The sequence below is a fragment of the Salmo salar genome, chromosome 15 (assembly GCF_965601325.2).
Source record: "Salmo salar chromosome 15, fSalSal1, whole genome shotgun sequence".
Classification (NCBI taxonomy): domain Eukaryota; kingdom Metazoa; phylum Chordata; class Actinopteri; order Salmoniformes; family Salmonidae; genus Salmo; species Salmo salar.
In genome coordinates, this window is record NC_138305.1 from 63,002,501 (window position 1) to 63,022,878 (window position 20,378).

At 42.9% G+C, this 20,378-nt stretch overlaps 2 protein-coding genes across 2 annotated transcripts in view; one reads left to right on the forward strand and one right to left on the reverse strand.

Moving 5' to 3' along the window:
• Window positions 1-1,210, forward strand: part of usta (uronyl 2-sulfotransferase a) — a 183,595-nt gene extending 182,385 nt beyond the window's left edge. Inside the window, exon 8 of the mRNA XM_014145278.3 lies at window positions 1-1,210. This exon is cut by the window's left edge and continues 341 nt beyond it. The gene's annotated coding sequence lies outside the window, so the exon portion shown is untranslated.
• Window positions 1,211-4,423: 3,213 nt separating this feature from the next.
• LOC106571810 (solute carrier family 22 member 16) overlaps window positions 4,424-20,378 on the reverse strand; it is a 66,726-nt gene continuing 50,771 nt past the window's right edge. The window contains exons 6-8 of the mRNA XM_014145277.3: window positions 8,725-8,834; window positions 8,482-8,581; window positions 4,424-8,343 (exon numbers count right to left, since the gene is read on the reverse strand). Coding sequence (XP_014000752.1) covers window positions 8,176-8,343; window positions 8,482-8,581; window positions 8,725-8,834 — 378 coding nt within the window. The 3' untranslated portion in view covers window positions 4,424-8,175. The remainder of the gene's footprint in view (window positions 8,344-8,481; window positions 8,582-8,724; window positions 8,835-20,378) is intronic.

Genomic DNA, 20,378 nt, shown 5'->3' on the forward strand with positions numbered 1-20,378 from the left:
GTGGCATGAGAAGGGGGCGGGGAATACGCCCTGTCTGTCAGCATTCCCAGGAGGACGATTGGTTGGGGGTGTGTGGATCCTGATGCCCGTGTTTTTACGGGCTCCATTTTCCGTTTTGCTCGGACTCTCACGGCTGAAGACCTTGGGAGTGGGCGGATGGATGGATGGATGGATGGATGGATGGATGGACTAACTGCCATATTTAAAGATTGACTAGAATAATGGATTCTTTAAAAAGTTAACTTTGGTTGTTTTAAGGTTTGATTTGACTTGGTTTAGCTCAAATGTGACAGTGTCTATGCATAACAGAATCAGTTTACTTTGCTTAACAGACATGGAAATGATGTAAGACGGTCAAATGGCAAGAAGAGCACCCAACTATGAATTCAGAGAATTCCAAATGTGTGTCTATGATTGGATTTGACATTTGTCAAACTGACAATGTATGAAGATGGGTAGAATATTTTGGGACATTACTAGGGAAATATTGAGGAAATATTATGTTGATTGGTGAAAATGTATGTTTGTCCTCAATTGTCGATGTTTCCATAAGACAGGGCATTAATGTTTGACATCCTACAACAACAAAAAACACTAAAATAAAAATATTTTAAAAAAGATAGAGCTGAAGGATGAAACATTTTAATCCAAAGCTTTACCTGAACTCACCAAATTAAATGACCATTTGTTAAGTCTTAACACACTGCACTTAATCTATTTGATGTTGTTCAACTTCAGATGTCTACTTTGTTTTCTCTGTTTCCAAACTCTCCTGACTCTCAGTTCTACAGTATTTCATAGTGCAGCCATGGTGTTACACTTTGGAAATTTTAGATAACTCAACATCCAGATAATAAATAGCCACAACAACAAACTATTACCTAGCATTAGTACCTACAGTATGCCATACAACATGCCAATCTAATATACAGATTGTGTAAAGGCCTATGTAGTCATTGTCATTCCGTGTGGATTTTCTTTTTGACAGTTTAATTTATTATTATTATTATGTATTCATTTGCATTCCAGATAAGATTCTCAGGAAAAAAAAAAGGTACTTTGTACTTTTAGGATTCTTACAACTATCTAGTTATTCATACTATCAAAGTTCCAAAATAAAATATGAACAGCGGAACTGTTTTACGATGAATGGAGTCCATGAATTTCAGTATCCTCAGATAGTTTTCAAAATAAAAACCTAACAATTGCAGTTACTGTCTGTGCTCTCCCCCTCATTCTTAATTATACAATAAAGGAGTGCCAATCTATTGTTTTCGAATTCGAGAGTATACATTTAATGTACATTTACCCACCTATCTCTGGATCCATGAAAGAAATGCAGCCTCTGTTATGTGCTAACAACATGATGAACCAGAAGTACTAGGTTATTCCGGTGTAAGTGCTGTTCCAGTTCCACCTGATTAAGAAGAAAATTGGCCTCAAGTCGGTCTCCCGACCCCCTGCCCACCAGCCCTCCTTCCTGAGAGTAAAGGCCCAGTCTTCAACACCCCAGAGACCCTGAAGAAGGGTGACCAAGACCCCAACAGCTGGTTGGTTACCACAGAAAAAGATGACTCAACCATTGAGCAATGATCAAATCCGGAAAGAAAAGTTTACGTCAGAACACTGTCAGTTTCCATTGACACTAACTGATAACCGCCATTGCTGCTATTTTGGAGTCGGAAGCTTACTCCTCCATCAGATGTCACGGTGAATCTCTTGGGTGCCCTGAGAACTGCTGATATGGACAGTGGATGAGATTGGCTGGACGTGGTGTGATGAGGGGACATTTGCATTACAATCACAGAAGCAAGATTAGCCAATGCTTATCCCAACTTCAGGGGAAAATTAGAGACATGGATAGAGGGTTTGTGGGGGGTTGAAGGGATGAAGGAATTGGTGTGTTGAGATGAAGACCAGGAGATGGGAGGGAATGTGGAGGGGTTGTTGGGGTCTACAGACTGTCTACAGCTATTGAGCCATTTAGGGAGTTGGCCCATAGAGAAATCAGCTCGCTTCCATGTGTTTGATTGTAGCTCCCACATTGACCAGCAGATGGCGGCATCTCCAGTTCAGCTTGACTGACAGGTCACCCAAGACTTCAACTCTCCAGGTCACCTCTGGTGAACTCTGAAGCATTGTCCATATGGAAAATTAATATGAAGTAAATAGTCCACTATATCAAAACTCCACAAACAATGTTCATATGAAAAATATAGTGAATATGGGATTTAATGTGTGTCGCATACAACAGCCTTCTTGTTTATGGGCCCTTTATTTCCACAGAACAGTGGTCACATTTGGCGGGAATATGGAGGTCAAGGACATAAGATTGTTTTGGGATCAGTGCCAGTGCCACTACCTAAAATACCAATGTAAGTGACAGGTAACCGAGTTTGTTCTAGTTTTCTTGGAGTAATGACTTAATGAGGCTCTCTGCACATCCACACTGCCTGTCAGACACTGCATAATGGAACCAAACTATTCTTGTTACTGGGTTATGTGTACATGTCACCATGGGTTTGTGCGTGCCTGCGTTTGTTCATGGGTGTGTGTGGGTGCGTGTGTGCATGCTTGTGTCAGTATGCTAGTCTAAGAGGGGTATCCTACGAAGCGAGCTAGATCTACTCAGGGTTTTCTAAAGCTAGTCAGCTTCAGTTAGCTTCACATTCCAGCTCCGGCTTCATCTGTACTATGATGGTGGATATTGCTCGTCCACCTGCCGCTAACTCTAGCAGGCTTATAACTACGCGTGCATGTCACACATGGCTAGTCGAACGCCAAACTCTTCATTGAGACAATCCTGAAACATCAATCTATGGGCGAGTCAGTGTCACATTTTCATTTGTGCCAAAGTCAAAATGAAATAATAGTTATCTTGCATATTCAGTAGGCTATGTTGTGAAATAGGATTTTAGAAGTGCTGTCTTTACACGTTAATGCCGCTTTGGTGTGCTTAAATACCTGTTTTCCCATTCCTATTGATCATAGAAAAGTTTTACATTGCTTGAAGTTTAAAATGCATTCTGTATGTGTAATGTGATATATTTCAACATTACTGTTTTTTAACAACAACAAAAAAAGTATTTGATTAACCAAATATTTAATCAGTCATCTTCCTCAAATTAGGGGGATGATGATGCAATCTTTGCAAGAGGGAGGGAATCTGATTTCATTGGTCCTCAACTCGTTGCTCAGTCATTTCATTCAGGGTAAGTGGAGTTAGCCGTGAGTTAGCCTGCCCCTGAGCAGGTTCGTTCTGAAGGAATCGTTGCCATAGAAATTTACCTGGCTAAAAGGTGAGCCACTTTCGTATGACCGGTTATCCCGAGTTGACCAAAGTGACTTTGCTAACTCCTCAAACCTGCTTCGTAGGATACCCATAAGGTCAGTATGCCGTAGATCAAATGAGCCTGACTTAGGTATTTATGTTGCTGCTATTTCTGTTACATACTGCTCCTCACACACACACTCCTCTCCCTTTCTTCCCCCGGGGCCCATGCACCAGCTCATCACTCTTTCTCAGAAACCTTGGCCTGCAAGCGCTGGTTTCCTTCTCCTTCTCTCCCACCCTCTTTTCCTTACCCTTCGCTCTGTCACAAGCCTCACTGCATAGGGTCTAATGGTGACCAGGCTGTGTATACCACTACAAAGCCTACCACTGATAGCATAAAATGTGTGCGTACAAGTGAAGTCTGTATCAGTCAGTGTGTCTGGTAGAGACACATACACCACAGATACTCCGGAAGCTAATACTTGAGCAATCCAGATGACTGACTACTGTGTTTGAGGTAGTGTGTTTGTGGCTGTGGTGTAGAAGATGGAGCTGGCAGTGAAGACCCCCTCCTCCCCTCTCCAGCAGCGAATGGAAAGCTGTGTGTGTTGATGGGCTGGTCTTGGGCTCACTCCACACACACAGTAACTCTGTATACACACTCTGTCCTCCACAGACATAATAAAAAATTAAAGGCATGAGCTGGCGCACACCAGTGGCAGTCGATGTTGATTTGTTTAATGAGTATGGCCTCATTTCTATTACAGCATATTGGATGACTCATTCATATTCCATTCACCCAGCTCAATGTAACATCGATGGGTTTAGACTACTACATGATACTCACATTTTACCTATACCCATCATGAGGTTGCTACAACCTAGCCTATGAATGAAAGTGTATAATGTAGGTGCACAGGTCGAGAGAAATTAGAGTAATCAAGGTGACAGACAGTGACACATTCAACACCGCTTGCCTGCATCTAGCTGATATAGGGTGTAATCATTAGTCCAACAGTTGCAAATGTGAGTTTCTACTGGACAAATTCAGGTATGTTTATCTCTGTTTTGTTCTGTTTGAGAAATGTTTTTGTGCTGGGGAAGAGGAGCTTTCTCTTTTGGAGCTGTGAGATTATATAGAATACAGTATAAAGGCTTTATGAACACATTTTATTTAACTAGGCAAGTCAGTTAAGAACAAATTCTTATTTACAATGACAGCCTAGGAACAGTAGGTTAACTGCCTTGTTCAGGGGCAGAATGACAGATTTTTACCTTGTCAGCTCGGGGATTTGACCCAGCAAACTTTCTGTTACTGGCCCAACGCTCTAACCACTAGGCTACCTGCTACCCAAAGGACATTAAGAAGTCTAGAAACCTAGCTACCTGAATGAACCAGGAGAAAGGCCACAATATTTGTTAGGGACATCTCCTTTTCATTTCCCTTCAAATTAAAAATGTTTAATAATAACATGAAACCTATCAGTACAAAAATACACATTAACAATCAATTCAATGATTGTTAGACTGTTAAAACAAAAAACAGATGGCAATTGCATCAGTTGCTTTTTTTGATTAGGATGTTTTATAGATTTCCAATGTCAGGATACCAAATATCAGAGCCGTGTATGTTCATTTACACAGTATATTGCCTGTTTATGTTTAAGAATGATTTTAAAGCAGATCATAGGGTTCATCGTCACATCTTTGATCAAAAACATAATGGTTTAAAGAGTAATCAGAACTTTTCAAAACATGAACAAAATCCATTCTGTCATTTTATAAATACAGCAATGTCTTTCTTCTATCTTTTCATCCGGCAACTACGCTCCCAACACAGAGAAAGAAGTCTACTTGATCCATTTCTGGATGGGAGACTAGAATGTAGCTTACTTAATTTATATTCATGCACACCCACACACACGCACTTCTTTTAAGGTAGTCCATCGCATCAGAACACGCAAAAACAAACACAGGCGCAAGTGCACATGTGCACACGTCGGGACATCGGGCGATGACATGGAAACCGTCCACTAGGGGCAACAGTGAGCGCTGTTACCTTCAAGCTGGTTTCGGATTTGCTAGGGCGTTGTGGATGGAGATGGTGGCTGGGAGTACGCATCTGCCTCTGGTGCATAAGCATATGCCTCTGGTGCCAAAGGTTGTGTGTTGAATGTAGCAATAGAAAGTAGTTTGTGAGATTTTTGTTTTAAGCCTATCCCAAACCTTTACCCTTACCTTAACCATTAGGAGTTAATACCTAAGCTTAAGATTTCTGAGTGAATGCCTAAACTTAACCCTAACCTTAAAAATGTGGAGTTAATGCCTAAACCTAACCTTTAGCACTTTGAAATGTAACGTTTGGAACAACTTCAAAATTTGACGTTTGAGAAACATGGATGAAAGTCTAATTCTGACGTGAGACTGTGAGAGGTAGTTGGCACACAGAGTAAGTGAAGGGTATTATCAAAGGCATCGTAAATGACATGGATTTAAAAAAAAAAAACATCACAGAGATCTAGAGAGAAAAAACTACAGCTACAGTGCATTCGGAAAGTACTCAGACCCCTTGATTTTTTACACATTTTGTTACATTACAGCCGTATTCTAAAATGGATTTAATTATTTTCCCTAATCTACACAAAAACAGGTTTTTAGAAATGTTTGCAAATTTATTACGAATAAAAACTGCAATTTCACATTTACATTACTATTCAGACCCTCTAGTCAGTACTTTGTTGAAGCACTGTTGGCAGCAATTACAATGTCAAGTCTTTTTGGGAATGAAGCTACAAGCTTGGCACACCTGTATTTGGGGAGTTTCTCCCATTCTTCTCTGCAGATACTCTCAAGTTCTGTCAGGTTGGATGGGGAGTGTCAGCTATTTTCAGGTCTCTCTAGAGATGTTCGATCAGGTTGAAGTCCAGGCTCTGGCTAGGCCACTCAAGAGACTTGTCCCGAAGCCACTCCTGCGTTGTCTTGGTTGTGTGCTTAAGGTTGTTGTCCTGTTGGAAGGTGAACTTTCACCCCCGTCTGAGGTAGTGAGCGCTCTGGAGCAGGTTTTCATCAAGGATGTCTCTGTAATTTGCTCTGTTCATCTTTGGCTCAATCCTGACTAGTCTCCCAGTCCCTGCAGCTGAAAACAGCCCCACAGCATGATGCTGCCACCACCATGTTTCACCGTAGGGATGGTGCCAGGTTTCCTCCAGACGTGACGGTTAGCGTTCAGGCCAAAGAGTTCAATCTTGGTTTCATCAAACCAGAGAATCTTGTTTCTCATGGTCTGAGAGTCCTTTATGTGTATTTTTGCAAACTCCAAGCAGGCTGTCATGTGCCTTTTACTGAGGAGTGGCTTGCGTCTGGCCACTCTACCATAAAGGCCCGATTGGTGGAGTACTGCAGAGATGGTTGTCCTTCTGGAAGGTTCTCACATCTCCACAGAGGAACTCTGGAGCTCTGTCAGATTGACCATTGGGTTCTTGGTCATCTCCCTCCCTGACCACCTCCCAATTGCTCAGTTTGGCCAGCCGGCCAGCTCTAGGAAGAGTCTTCGTGGTTCCAAACTTCTTCCGTTTAAGAATGATGGAGGCCACTGTGTTCTCGAGGACCTTCAATGCTGCAGAAATTTTTTTGGTACCCTTCCCCAGATCTGTGCCTCGACACAATCCTGTCTTGGAGCTCTACGGACAATTCCTTCGACCTCATGGCTTGGTTTTTGCTCTGACATGCACAGCCAACTGTGGGACCATATATACAGGTGTGTGCCTTTCCAAATCATGTCCAATCAATTGAATTTAGCACAGGTGGACTCCAATCAAGCTGTAGAAACATCTCAAGGATGATCAATGGAAACAGGATGCACCTGAGCTCAATTTCGAGTCTCATAGCGAAGGGTCTGAATACTTATGTAAATAAGGTTCCTTTTTTTTGGGCAATTGTTTTTCTGAAAACCTGTTTTGCTTTGTCATTATGGGGTATTGTGTGTAGATTGAAGAGGATGTTTTGTTATTTAATCCATTTTAGAATAAGGCTGTAACGTCACAAAATGTGGAAAAAGAGAAGGAGTCTGAATACTTTCCAAATCATATATATATATGTGTATTATCACAGTGAGATCCTATGGTGGATGCCCTGAGATACACAAACACTATGCACTTTTCTCTGTGTGTGTGTGTGTGTGTGTGTGTGTGTGTGTGTGTGTGTGTGTGTGTGTGTGTGTGTGTGTGTGTGTGTGTGTGTGTGTGTGTGTGTGTGTGTGTGTGTGTGTGTGTGTGTGTGGACTTCAGATTAACAAAGTACACTTTAAATTACCTAACAATAGCATTGTCTGTAACACATAGCCAAAATCAGCTGCACTAGATGATCATCGGGCTGAATAGAGGTAACTAAATCACAGTCTCAGTCAGTGAAATATCAAATTTCACACACACACACACATGCATGCACACACACTTCCCACGTAGAACCTGCACACTCTTTCTTTCTCGCTCTCAATCTCTCGCACACGCATTAATTAGTGGCTGTGATTGGAAGGCACACGTGACGTGAATGTCGATCATGAGGCTTAGTTTCATGTGGCTCTCATCAGGAGACTGAGATGTGGTGAATAAAGGGCCTTCACTTCCCTTCCCTCAGCTGCAGCCAAGGAACTCAGAGGTTGGCTGCGGTTGGTTGGCTCAACCAGAGCATACCAGCTCTGAAATTGGCCACTTTGTGGAACAAAATGTAAAAAAAACACTTTATTACAAAAAGTCCTACTAAGGTTCCAAATTCGATGTTGTTTGTTTTGTTGGTTTCTTGGCATCGCTTCCAGTAGTATCTATTCATACCCCCTCTCTATCCCTCTGGTTGGTGGTGAGGTGTATCCCTCAGGGCTTGCCGTCCAACTAGTTGCTCTGGATCTAGTTCATCTCCACCCCCTCCTCAGGGTCTTTCGTTCCCTGATCAGGGCTATTCTTCCTGCCTAGAGCCTCAGCCTCCTCCATGGTGCTGGTCAAGGGCTCACCCAGGGTCTCTGGTAACAACAGGGTCAGAACACCTATTATAAACGCCAGGATCCCCACAATCAGCTATGGGAGAGGAGAGGAAAGCAAAGAGAGGAGAAAAGGAAAGTGTTCATTGAAGAACTAAAATGTGTCATCATAATCACAATACATGCTCTATCTACAGTGTCCATCCGTCTGTCCGTCCGTCCGTCTGTCATTTACCTGTGGTAGGTATTGCCAGATGTCAGCTAGGTAGACACAGAAAGGAGCCACGATGCTGCCCACACGACACATCATACTGCCACTGCCCACCGCCAGGGACCTGAGGGGAGAACACACACACACACCCACACACACACGCACACACGCACACACGCACACACACACACAAGTTCTATAATTGATTGCATCTGTTAGGATACATGAAGAATGTTGGATACATAAAGCTGACAGTGTGTACCGTACCTGATGATAGTTGGGTAGAGCTCACAGGTGTAGAGGTAGATGAGGCCAAAGGCTATGGCAATGGCAAACTTCCCTGTCATACTGAGGATTATGACTAACACCTCATTGTCCTGCAGCACAGAGGGAGAGGGGTGGGACAGAGTAGATAAATAAATAGGAGAGAGAGAAATACATTGAAGATAAATAAATAGAAGAGAGAGAGAGAGAGAGAGAGCAATCAACAACAGTGCAACTCTAAACACTAATAAACATCTGTTACCTGATTACCCAGGTCCCAGCCAATCACATCACAGCATCAGTCAACAATGAGTTAATCGAGCTGGAACACACCATTTCAACATGAGGAAATAAGCTACAATGTCTGATCTTTAAACTGAGATATATAGTAGTAACTCTGTGATTGAAAAAAGGGTTTGACTTTGAGGTTTGCTTTGCTTTAAGCCCAGTGAAGGAGGGAAGTACAGCACCACCCCTTCTACTCTTTCTCTCTCTCCTTCTCCTCCTCACTTCTCTCTGTCTCTGGTATCCTTCCCTGGCTGAGCTATCTGCTCATGTAATTGGAGCTGTGTGGTATGTGACCTACTCAGCCAAAGCTGCCTCCCACTCCACAGCAAGCACCCAACCCATTGCCTCACATCTGAGCAATTCCACTTGTGCATGTGTGTGTGCCTGCATACATTCATCTGTGTGTGTGTGTGCGTGTGTGTGTGTGTGTGTGTGTGTGTGTGTGTGTGTGTGTGTGTGTGTGTGTGTGTGTGTGTGTGTGTGTGTGTGTGTGTGTGTGTGTGTGTGTGTGTGTGTGTGTGTGTGTGTGTGTGTGTGTGTGTGTGTGTGTGTGTGTGTAAAAGAGGCTGGGGTTGCAGTAGTACTCCACTCCAGCTCAACCAATCAGACCCAGTGCACCTGCAGGACTATAACTCAGGCTGTTGCCATGCTGCAACAGATCCACAGTAAACTATACTGTAACAGGCCTCTCTCTCTGTTGGCCAGGAGCTCTGGCCTGCAGCTGCTATGGACCATTACTAACAGACATGGAGATCCCTCCCTGCTGATGATGGAAAACAAGTGGCTACTGCTAGAGCGAACCTGTTAAAGCAGAATCCCACCACTTAAACATGCGTGCATGCACACAAGCACACAAAAACATATTGGCCTTTGTCACATGTAGCCTATAGGGCAGGGATCATCAACTAGATTCAGCTGCAGGCCAATTTTTTTCCTGTGTGGTTGGTCAGGGGGACGGAACATAGTTTTCAAATAATTTGTAGACTGAGCCCAAACAGTGAGCAAGGTTTGAAATTATTATGTTTCAGTCAGATATTTGTGATTGTATACAATAATATCTCTCTATTATGCGTGGGAATACTTTAGAACAGATTAACAAAAATAAAATCACTTGGAGCTGATTTGCTGGTCTTTTATGTCCAGCAATAAAAATAAAAAAAATATTTGGAGGGTCAAATAATAAAATCACCCGCAGGCCAAATTCAGCCTAGCGGGCTGCAGGTTAGGGAACCCTGCTATAGGGTATGACTCCTTGTTGGCCGGGTCTGGTTAAGGTCAATTCAATGGGTGCGTTCAAGTTGATCACTTTTGTCAAGTCGATGGTCACCTCTTTTCAAAGTGCATTGCATTATGGGGATATAATTTGTCCGACTTACGTATGTCGACTGCATGAATTTAACAAAAATCGTGTGATCAAAGGTCATCAGGTTGACTGCAGTCGACTGCAAGTTTCTGAAGTTGCTCTTCACTGACTTCATACTGCAGCCATCACCTGTATTATGGGAGACTTTATTGTGAATCAATCATTAGGATGTTTTTGTTTGACCCACGCGAATATGACCAAAGATGTGACTGAAACAGGAAACAAATTTGCAGAAATTCAGGTATACAGTGGATATGTACAAATTAATGTGATATTTGAGGCCTTCCCTCTCACCAATTGAGTGTTCAATGTGCACACATATATTTTAAGTTTGTGAGTGTGTGATATGGGGGTTGAAGACCAGTCTAGCTAACACCAACCTCTCTACGTCCTTGGGTCGCGTGTCAGCTAGGCTAGTTGGAGACATGTTTATTTCAACAAGATAAAAAAAAAAAAACATTTCTAAACAATGGCAATACTGCCATGTTGCACTGAGCCTTGCAGTTGGAAAACCACATGTGTGTCCGACTGTCACAGATAAATCTCCCCCGACTTCTCTCCTCGACTTTCGTCTACAGTCAGCTGCTTTCACCTTACCACTCAAACCAGCCACTTTTTGGACCCTTTCAAAAATGGGGGTATTAAAATATTTGACATTTGTAGCACAAATCAATGTAAGGAGACAAACAAAAATTACGTAAAAACTTTACAAAAATGATAACATTCCTTTAAAAAGTGTTGTTGTGACCAAATGATGCAGCGTTGGATTATATCATTTTTCATTTGTCATGGTGAAGGACCATAAAACCTGAATGGATATGCTATGGGAGCAGAGTTCAGAGTTCAGAATTCAAAGTTTGGATGTAATTGAGCGGTAAGGTACAGGGACATGGGGTGCTGAAAGGGATTTTTGAGAGGGACAATGGGGTCTGTGATAAGCAAGAAGGTAGAATGGGTCAGGTAAGGGTTAGGGTTAAAGTTAGGGCTAGGGTTAAGTCCAAGGATATTGTTAAGGCTAGGGCAAGGCCGGGTGAAGCAGTGATACCCAATTCCCCACCTGCTGATATTACTGGAAATTCACTACAATGATACTCAGCTCAGTTACTGTATGTTAAACACTGATCATTCTGTCTGGGAGAATACAGGCATTCCCAGGTTCCGTAGGTATAAGACACGGTTTACTGTGACAGAATTGTGGGTTGTGGCCATTGTAAATACAGTTGAAGTCGGAAGTTTGCATACACCTTAGCCTAATACATTTAAACTCAGTTTTTCACAATTCCTGACATTTAATCCAAGTAAAAATTCCCTATCTTAGGTCAGTTAGGATCAGCACTATATTTTAAGAATGTTAAATGGCAGAATAATAATAGAGAATGATTTATTTTAGCTTTTATTTCTTTCATCACATTCCCAGTGGGTCAGAAGTTTACATACACTCAATTAGTATTTGGTAGCATTGCCTTTAAATTGTTTAACTCGGGTCAAACGTTTCAGGTAGCCTTCCACAAGCTTCTCACAATAAGTTGGGTGAATTTTGGCCCATTCCTCCTGACAGAGTCAGGTTTGTATGCCTCCTTGCTCGCACACGCTTTTTCAGTTCTGCCCACAAATGCTCTATAGGATTGAGGTCAGGGCTTTGAAATGGCCACTCTAATACCTTGACTTTGTTGTCCCTAAGCCATTTTGCCACAACTTTGGAAGTATGCTTGGGGTCATTGTCCAAAGGGGAGACCCGATGTCTTGAGATGTTGATTCAATATATCCACATAATTTTCCTACCTCATGATGCCATCTATTTTGTGAAGTGCACCAGACCCTTTTCGCACCAAAGTACGTTAATCTCTAGGAGACAGAACGCGTCTCCTTCCTGAGGCAGTATGACGGCTACGTGGTCCCATTGTGTTTATACTTGCGTACTATTGTTTGTACAGATGAACGTGGTACCTTCAGGCATTTGGAAATTGGTCCCAAGGATGAACCAGACTTGTGGAGAGCTACAATTTGAAGTTTGAAATATAAGTTTGAAATACATCCACAGGTACACCTCCAATTGACTCTAATTATGTCAATTAGCCTATCAGAAGCTTCTAAAGCCATGACATAATTTTCTGGAATTTTTCTTGTCGTTTAAAGGCACAGTCAACTTAGTGTATGTAAACTTCTGACCCACTGAAATTGTGATACAGTGAATAATAACTGAAATAATTTGTCTGTTAACAATTGTTGGAAAAATGACTTGTGTCATGCACAAAGTAGATGTCCTAACCGACTTGCCAAAACTATAGTTTGTTTACAAGAAATTTGTAAAGTGTTTGAAAAACGAGTTTTAATGACTCCAACCGAAGTGTATGTTAACTTCTGACTTCAACTGGACTTGCTCAGACTATTTTTGCAATATCTTTCCTAAAGAGTAGTGAGTGAACCACTGTTGATGTATGTGAAGTTTGGCCCATGCTGTGGTTTTTCACTGTTTCCTTGTGTGTACTGGTCCTTAACCAGGCGAAGTGTACCCAGAAAAGCAAAGAGAGAGTAAATACACTGCCCATAAAAATTTAAAGAAAATTGTCCAAATATGTATTTTTAAACAAATGTATTAATACATTTAAATACATTCCAACATGTATTACGGAATGTATTTCCAATGTATATCACAATATATGTTAAAAGCATTGTAAAATGTATTTAATGCATGTAAAAAAATGCATTAAAGAGTATTTTATAATATATTTTCACATGTACCTATCAAAATATTTGGTAAATATATTTTTAAATGTATTTGGAAATGTTTTGTCAAATATATTCCAACATGCAATTAAATGTATTTGTAAGAAAAACCTATGGCAAATATAATAAATTGTCCAAATCAAATTGTAACGAAATTACAGTCTTAATTGTTAAACTTTAGTAGGCATCACATGTATTTGGTATCACATGTGCTTATGTCAATCTCATTAAGACTGCAGAACTGGCAGTGTCCACACTTAACCTTTAATTACAGAATAGAAGATAACACATTAAATGGCATGACAATCTGGCAAAGCGTTACAGACCAAGCCACGCCCCCACAAGCTACGCCTCCAAGTCTTCTAACAGGAGGCGCCCGCTACAATATATTTTGTCGAAATGCATTTTTATTGTACTTGACACATACAGTACCAGTCAAAAGTTTGGACTAGCCTACTCATTCCAGGGGTTTTCTTTATTTGTACTATTTTCTACATTGTAGAATAATAGTGAAGACATCAAAACTATGAAATAACATATATGGAATCATGTAGTAACCAAAGAAGTTACAGGTGTGGCATATTAAGAAGCTGATTAAACAGCATGATCATTACACAGGTGCACCTTGTACTGGGGACAATAAAAGGCCACTCTAAAATGGGCAGTTTTGTCACACAACACAATGTCACAGATGTCTCAAGTTTAGAGGGAGAGTGCAATTGGCATGCTGACTGCACAAATGTCCACCAGAGGTGTTGCCAGAGAATTTAAGGTTCATTTCTCTACCGTAAGCTGCCTCCAATGTCGTTTTAGAGATTTTGGCAGTACGTCCAACCGGCCTCAAAAACAGCAGACCACATGTAACCACGCCAGCTCAGGACCTCCACATATGGCTTCTTTACCTGCGGGATCGTCTGAGACCAGCCACCCGAACAGCTGATGAAACTGAGGAGAATTTCTGTCTGTAATAAAGCCCTTTTGTGGGGAAAAACTCATTCTCCCAAGTGTGTGGGCCTATGCCCTCCCAGGCTCACCCATGGCTGCGCGCCTGCCCAGTCATGTGAAATCCATAGATTTATAGAATCCATAGAATTTATTTCAATTTCCTTATATAAACTGTAACTTAGTAAAATCGTTGAAATTGTTGCATGTTGCATTTATATTTTGTTCAGTATAGTTTGTTGTCATTAGTTCCAGTACAGTACAACATTAATAACATTTTTGTTGATCGGAAACAACAGTTCTATATTGATTTCTGTTTTATTCACCTGCAAGAAAGCATGTTCCTTTAAGAGTGACTGATGACGTCACAGCTAGCGCAAGCTCGCAGTGTTAATTAGCCTAACTCAGCTATCACAGCAGATATCACAGATCAACAGAATAATTTTCAAAGGAGAGACAATCATCATTCCTACCAGTCTCAGAGAAGAGATTTTGACAAAGATCCATGCTGGACACGTGGACATGGAAAAGTGCAAACAGAGAGCATGTGACATTTTGTTTCGGCCCGGGATGTGCAAACAAATAGAGGACATTGTTGGTAAATGCCCCACCTGTCTTGAACTACGCCCCTCAAACGCCAAAGAGCCAATGTTACATCACCACATCTGCAGCTGAAAGCAGACTTTGCCAGGCATGGCATCGTAGAGACTATAATATCTGACAGTCAAAGGAGTTTGAATCCTTCACAAAAGCATGGGATTTCACACACATCACCAAAAGCCCACATTACCTTCAAAGTAATGGCCTTGCTGACCTGAGCTTCGACCTGAGGTCGTCAGCTACAAGGAAAACCATGCGAAGCGTGCACAGAGACAACACCAAAAGCGATACTACGACAGGTCAGCTAGACCACTGCCACCACTGAACGACAGAGAGTCAGTTAGAATCGAGGAGCATGGCTACCAGCAGTGATCATCCAGCCAGCTGAAACTGAACGTTCATATCATGTCCGCACCGCAGAAGGAGCGGTGTACCGCTGCAATCGGCCTCATCTACTGAACACAAAAGAACACATTGACCAGATGAACTGTTTCTCTGAAAGAGAACGTGATGGACTTAACACACACACACACCATACTTACCTGCAACACCACAAGAAATGTTGACTGACACAGTAGCATGCTCAGCTTCATACCACACAGGGTCAGGAAGAGAGGTCAAGCTGTAGAGCTGTCCTAGACCTGTAACATGTGAAAGGGTGTAGGCGGATCGCTGCCCTAAAAGATTTACAGACTATGAACTTGCTATTGAAAAGTTAACTTGAAATGCTTTGGTATTGTATTTGCTTGAAATGTTGAGATGTCATTGCTACAGTGAAAAGCTGAGGTGCTGAGAAATCTTGGCTCTAAAAGTAACAGTATGTTGAATCATTGTTTCAGAGTCTCCTTTTTGTTTCCAAGATGGCGTAGCAGTCGGACGTGTGTTTTGTCTTGTCCAGTGTAAATCAATTTTTTTCCTTGTTTTTTCGTATATACCTCGTATATATTTTAATATCACTTTCCATCTACGGACTGAACATACTCTCTTGCAACACGCCTCACCCAATGTGGTATGGATCCGCTATTTTTTATACTTAAGAACCGGAACCCCCATCAAAAGCTAGCCAGCTAACTGGCTACTAGCCAGTTAGCCATTGCTAGGCCCATCTGCTAGGCCCATCTCCCAGCTAGCTGCAGAGGCCCATCAGCCACTCCTTGGGCTACAATACCTATTTTGCCAATTGGACCGGACTACCAACGTAATTCTGCCCGAGGGGGATTTTTCAACTGGCTCCTCCGTTGCAACATCCCCAGAATGCCCACCCGCTAGCCTAGCTAGCCTTGCTAGGCTCATCTGCTAGGCCCATCTCCCGGCTAGCCGTAGAGGTCCATCAGCCTCTCCTTGGACTTCAATACCTATTTGCAGACTGGCCTGGACCCCCACCGACCCATCACGACTGGACTACAGACGTGATTCGCCTGAGGGGGTCTCTCAACTGGCTCCTCCGTTGCGATGTCCCCTGAATGCCCATCCGCTAGCCTGCTATCCGTGGCCCACTAGCTGTCTAGAGCACGTCGGACTGTTAGCTTAAGAGGCCCATTGGACAAATTCTTTGGCCACTATACCTATTTTGCCAATTGGCCTGGTTTACCACACGGAGCCCTGCTGATCCGTCTGCCGACGTAACTGCACGAGGGGGCCACAACAGACTTTCTTCCGTCACGACGTCCCTCAAAGGCCCTTCTGCTAGCTTGCTAGCCCCGGCCCGCTAGCTGCCTGAAGCCACTCACTGGACTCCTATGATCACTCGGCTACACATGCCTCTCCCTAACGTCGATATGCCTTGTCCATTGCTGTTTTGGATAGTAATTATTGCCTTATTTCACAGTAGAGCCTCTAGCCCTGCTCAATAAGCCTTAGTTAACACTTTAGTTCCACCTCCCACACATGCGGTGACATCACCTGGTTTAAATGATATTTCTAGAGACAAAATCTCTTTCATCGGCACTCTATGCACAGGTTTACCCCCAATGTATTCACATCCTACCATACCCTTGTCTGTATATTATGCCTTGAATCTATTCCACCGTGTCCAGAAATCTGCTCCTTTTACTCTCTGTTCTGAACGTACTCGACGTCCAGTTCTTTTAGCCTTTAGCCGTACCCTTATCCTACTCCTCCTCTGTTCCTCTGGTGATGTGGAGGTTAATTCAGGCCCTGCAGTGCCTAGCTCTACTCCCATTCCCCAGGCGCTCTCATTTGTTGACTTCTATAACCGTAAAATCCTTGGTTTCATGCATGTTAACATTAGAAGCCTCCTCCCTAAGTTTGTTTTATTCACTGCCCTAGCACACTCTGCCAACCCGGATGTCCTAGCCGTGTCTGAATCCTGGCTTAGGAAGACCACCATAAACCCTGAAATTTCTATCCCTAACTATAAAATTTTCCGACAAGATAGAACTGCCAAAGGGGGCAGAGTTGCAATCTACTGCAGGGATAGCTTGCAATGTTCTCTCTTACTATCCAGGTCTGTGCCCAAACAATTTGAGCTTCTACTTTTAAAAATCCACCTCTCCAGAAACAAGTCTCTTAACGTTGCCACTTGCTATAGACCACCTTCTGCCCCCAGCTGTGCCCTGGATACCATATGCAAATTGATTGCCCCCCCATCTATCTTCAGACCTCGTACTGCTAGGTGACCTAAACTGGGACATGCTTAACACCCCGGCCATCCTACAATCTAAGCTTGATGCTCTCAATCTCACACAAATTATCAATGAACCCACCAGGTACAACATCAAATCCGTAAACACGGGCATCCTCATAGATATCATCCTAAACAACCTGCCCTCCAAATACACCTCTGCTGTCTTCAACCAGGGTCTCAGCGATCACTGCCTCATTGCCTGCGTCCGTAATGGGTCTGCGGTCAAGCGACCACCCCTCATCACTGTAAAACGCTCCCTAAAACACTTCAGCGAGCAGGCTTTTCTAATCGACCTGGCCGGGTATCCTGGAAGGATATTGACCTCATTCCGTCAGTAGAGGACGCCTGGTTGTTCTTTAAAAGTGCTTTTCTCACCATCTTAAATAAGCATGCCCCATTCAAAAAATGTAGAACCAGGAACAGATATAGCCCTTGGTTCACTCCAGACCTGACTGCCCTTGACCAGCACACCGGCGTACTGCATTAGCATCGAATAGCCCCCATGATATGCAACTTTTCAGGGAAGTTAGGAACCAAAATACACAAGCAGTTAGGAAATCAAACGCTAGCTTTTTCAAACAGAAATTTGGATCCTGTAACACTAACTCCAAAAAGTTCTGGGACACTGTAAAGTCCAAGGAGAATAAGAGCACCATCTCCCAGCTGCCCACTGCATTGAGGCTAGGAAACATTGTCACCACCGATAAATCCACGATAATTGAGAATTTCAATAGACCTGCTACCCCGACCCCGGTCAACAGCCCAGCACCCCTCACTGCAACTTGCCCAAGCCTCCCCCATTTCTCCTTCACCCAAATCCAGATAGCTGATGTTCTGAAAGAGCTGCAAAATCTGGAACCCTACAAATCAGCAGGGCTATCTCTTCCTAAATTTTTCCACCGAAATTGTTAAAACCCCTATTACTAGCTTGTTCAACTTCTCTTTCGTATCGTCCGAGATCCCCAAAGATTGGAAAGCTGCCGCGGTCATCCCTCTCTTCAAAAGGTGAGACACTCTAGACCAAAACTTCTAAGACCTATATCTATCCTACCCTGCCTTTCTAAGGTATTCGAAAGCCAAGTTAACAAACAGATCACCGACCATTTTGAATCCCACCGTTCCTTCTCCGCTATGCAATCTGGTTTCCGAGCTGGTCATGTGTGCACCTCAGCCACGCTCAATGTCCTAAACGATATCATAACCGCCATTGATAAGAGACAATACTGTGCAGCTGTATTCATCGACCTGGCCAAGGCTTTTGACTCTGTCAATCACCATATTCTTATTTGCAGACTCAACAGCCTTGGTTTCTCAAATGACTGCCTAGCCTGGTTCACCAACTACTTCTCTGACAGAGTTGATTGTGTCAAATCGGAGGGCCTATTGTCCGGACCTCTGGCAGTCTCTATGGGGGTGCCACAGGGTTCAATCCTCGGGCCGACTCTTTTCTCTGTATACATCAATGATGTCGCTCTTGCTGCTGGCGATTCTCTGATCCCCTTCTACTCAGGCAACACCATTCTGTATACTTCTGGCCCTTCTTTGGACACTGTGTTAACTAACCTCCAGACGAACTTCAATGCCATACAACTCTCCTTCCATGGCCTCCAACTGCTCTTAAATGCAAGCAAAACTAAATGCATGTTCTTCAACCGATCGCTGCCCACACCTACCTACCCTTCCAGCATCACTACGGTTCTAACTTAGAATATGTGGACAACTACAAATACCTAGGTTTTCTGATTAGACTGTAAACTCTCCTTCCAGACTCACATTAAGCATCTCCAATCCAAAATTAAATCTAGAATCAGCTTCCTATTTCGCAACAAAGCATCCTTCACTTATGCTGTATACATACCCTTGTAAAACTGACTATCCTACCGATCCTTGACTTCGGCGATGTCATTTACAAAATAGCCTGCAACAAGCTACTCAGCAAACCAGATGCAGTCTATCACAGTGCCATCCGTTTTGTCACCAAAGCCTCATATACTACCCACCACTGCGACCTGTATGCTCTCGCTGGCTGGCCCTAGCTTCATATCCGTCGCCAAACCCACTGGCTCCAGGTCATCTATAAGTCGTTGCTAGGTAAAGCCCCGCCTTATCTCAGCTCACTGGTCACCATAGCAGCACCCACCCGCAGCATGCGCTCCAGCAGGTATATTTCACTGGTCATCCCCAAAGCCAATTCCTCCTTCTGCCGCCTTTCCTTCCAGTTCTCTGCTGCCAATGACTGGAACGAACTGCAAAAATCACTGAAGCTGGAGACTCATATCTCCCTCACTAGCTTTAAGCACCAGCTGTCAGAGCAGCTCACAGATCACTGCACCTGTACATAGCCAATCTGTAAATAGCCCATCCAACTACCTCATCACCATATTGTTATCTATTTTATTTATTTTGCTCCTTTGTACCCCAGTACCACTACTTGCACACTCATCTTCTGCACATCTATCACCCCAGTGTTTAATGTGCCATACTTGTCACGTCCTGACCATAGTAAGAGGTTATTTTCTATGGTAGAGTAGGTCAGGGCGTGACAGGGGGTGTTTTGTGTTTTTCTATGTTTTGTATTTCTATGTTTAAGTTCTAGTTTTTCTATTTCTATGTTTTTTTGGGGGGGTTGATCTCCAATTGGAGGCAGCTGGTCCTCGTTGTCTCTAATTGGAGATCATATTTAAGTAGGGGTTTTTCTTCCTGGGTTTTGTGGGTTACTATATTTTGAGTAGTGTTTGTTTCTCTCTGCGTCACGGTTTGTTGTTTTGTCATTTTCAGTTATTTATGTATTGCAAAGATTCACGGATTTAATAAAATGTGGAACTACAACCACGCTGCACTTTTGTCTGCTCCTTTCGACATTCGTGACAATACTGTAATAATTTCGCCACTATGGCCTATTTATTACCTCACCCCCCTTATCCTACCTCATTTACACACACTGTATATAGACTTTCTCTATTGTATTATTGACTGTATGTTTGCTTATTCCATGTGTAACTCTGTGTTGTTGTTTGTGTCGCACTGCTTTGCTTTATCTTGGCCAGGTCGCAGTTGTAACTAACCTACCTGGTTAAATAAAGGTGAAAT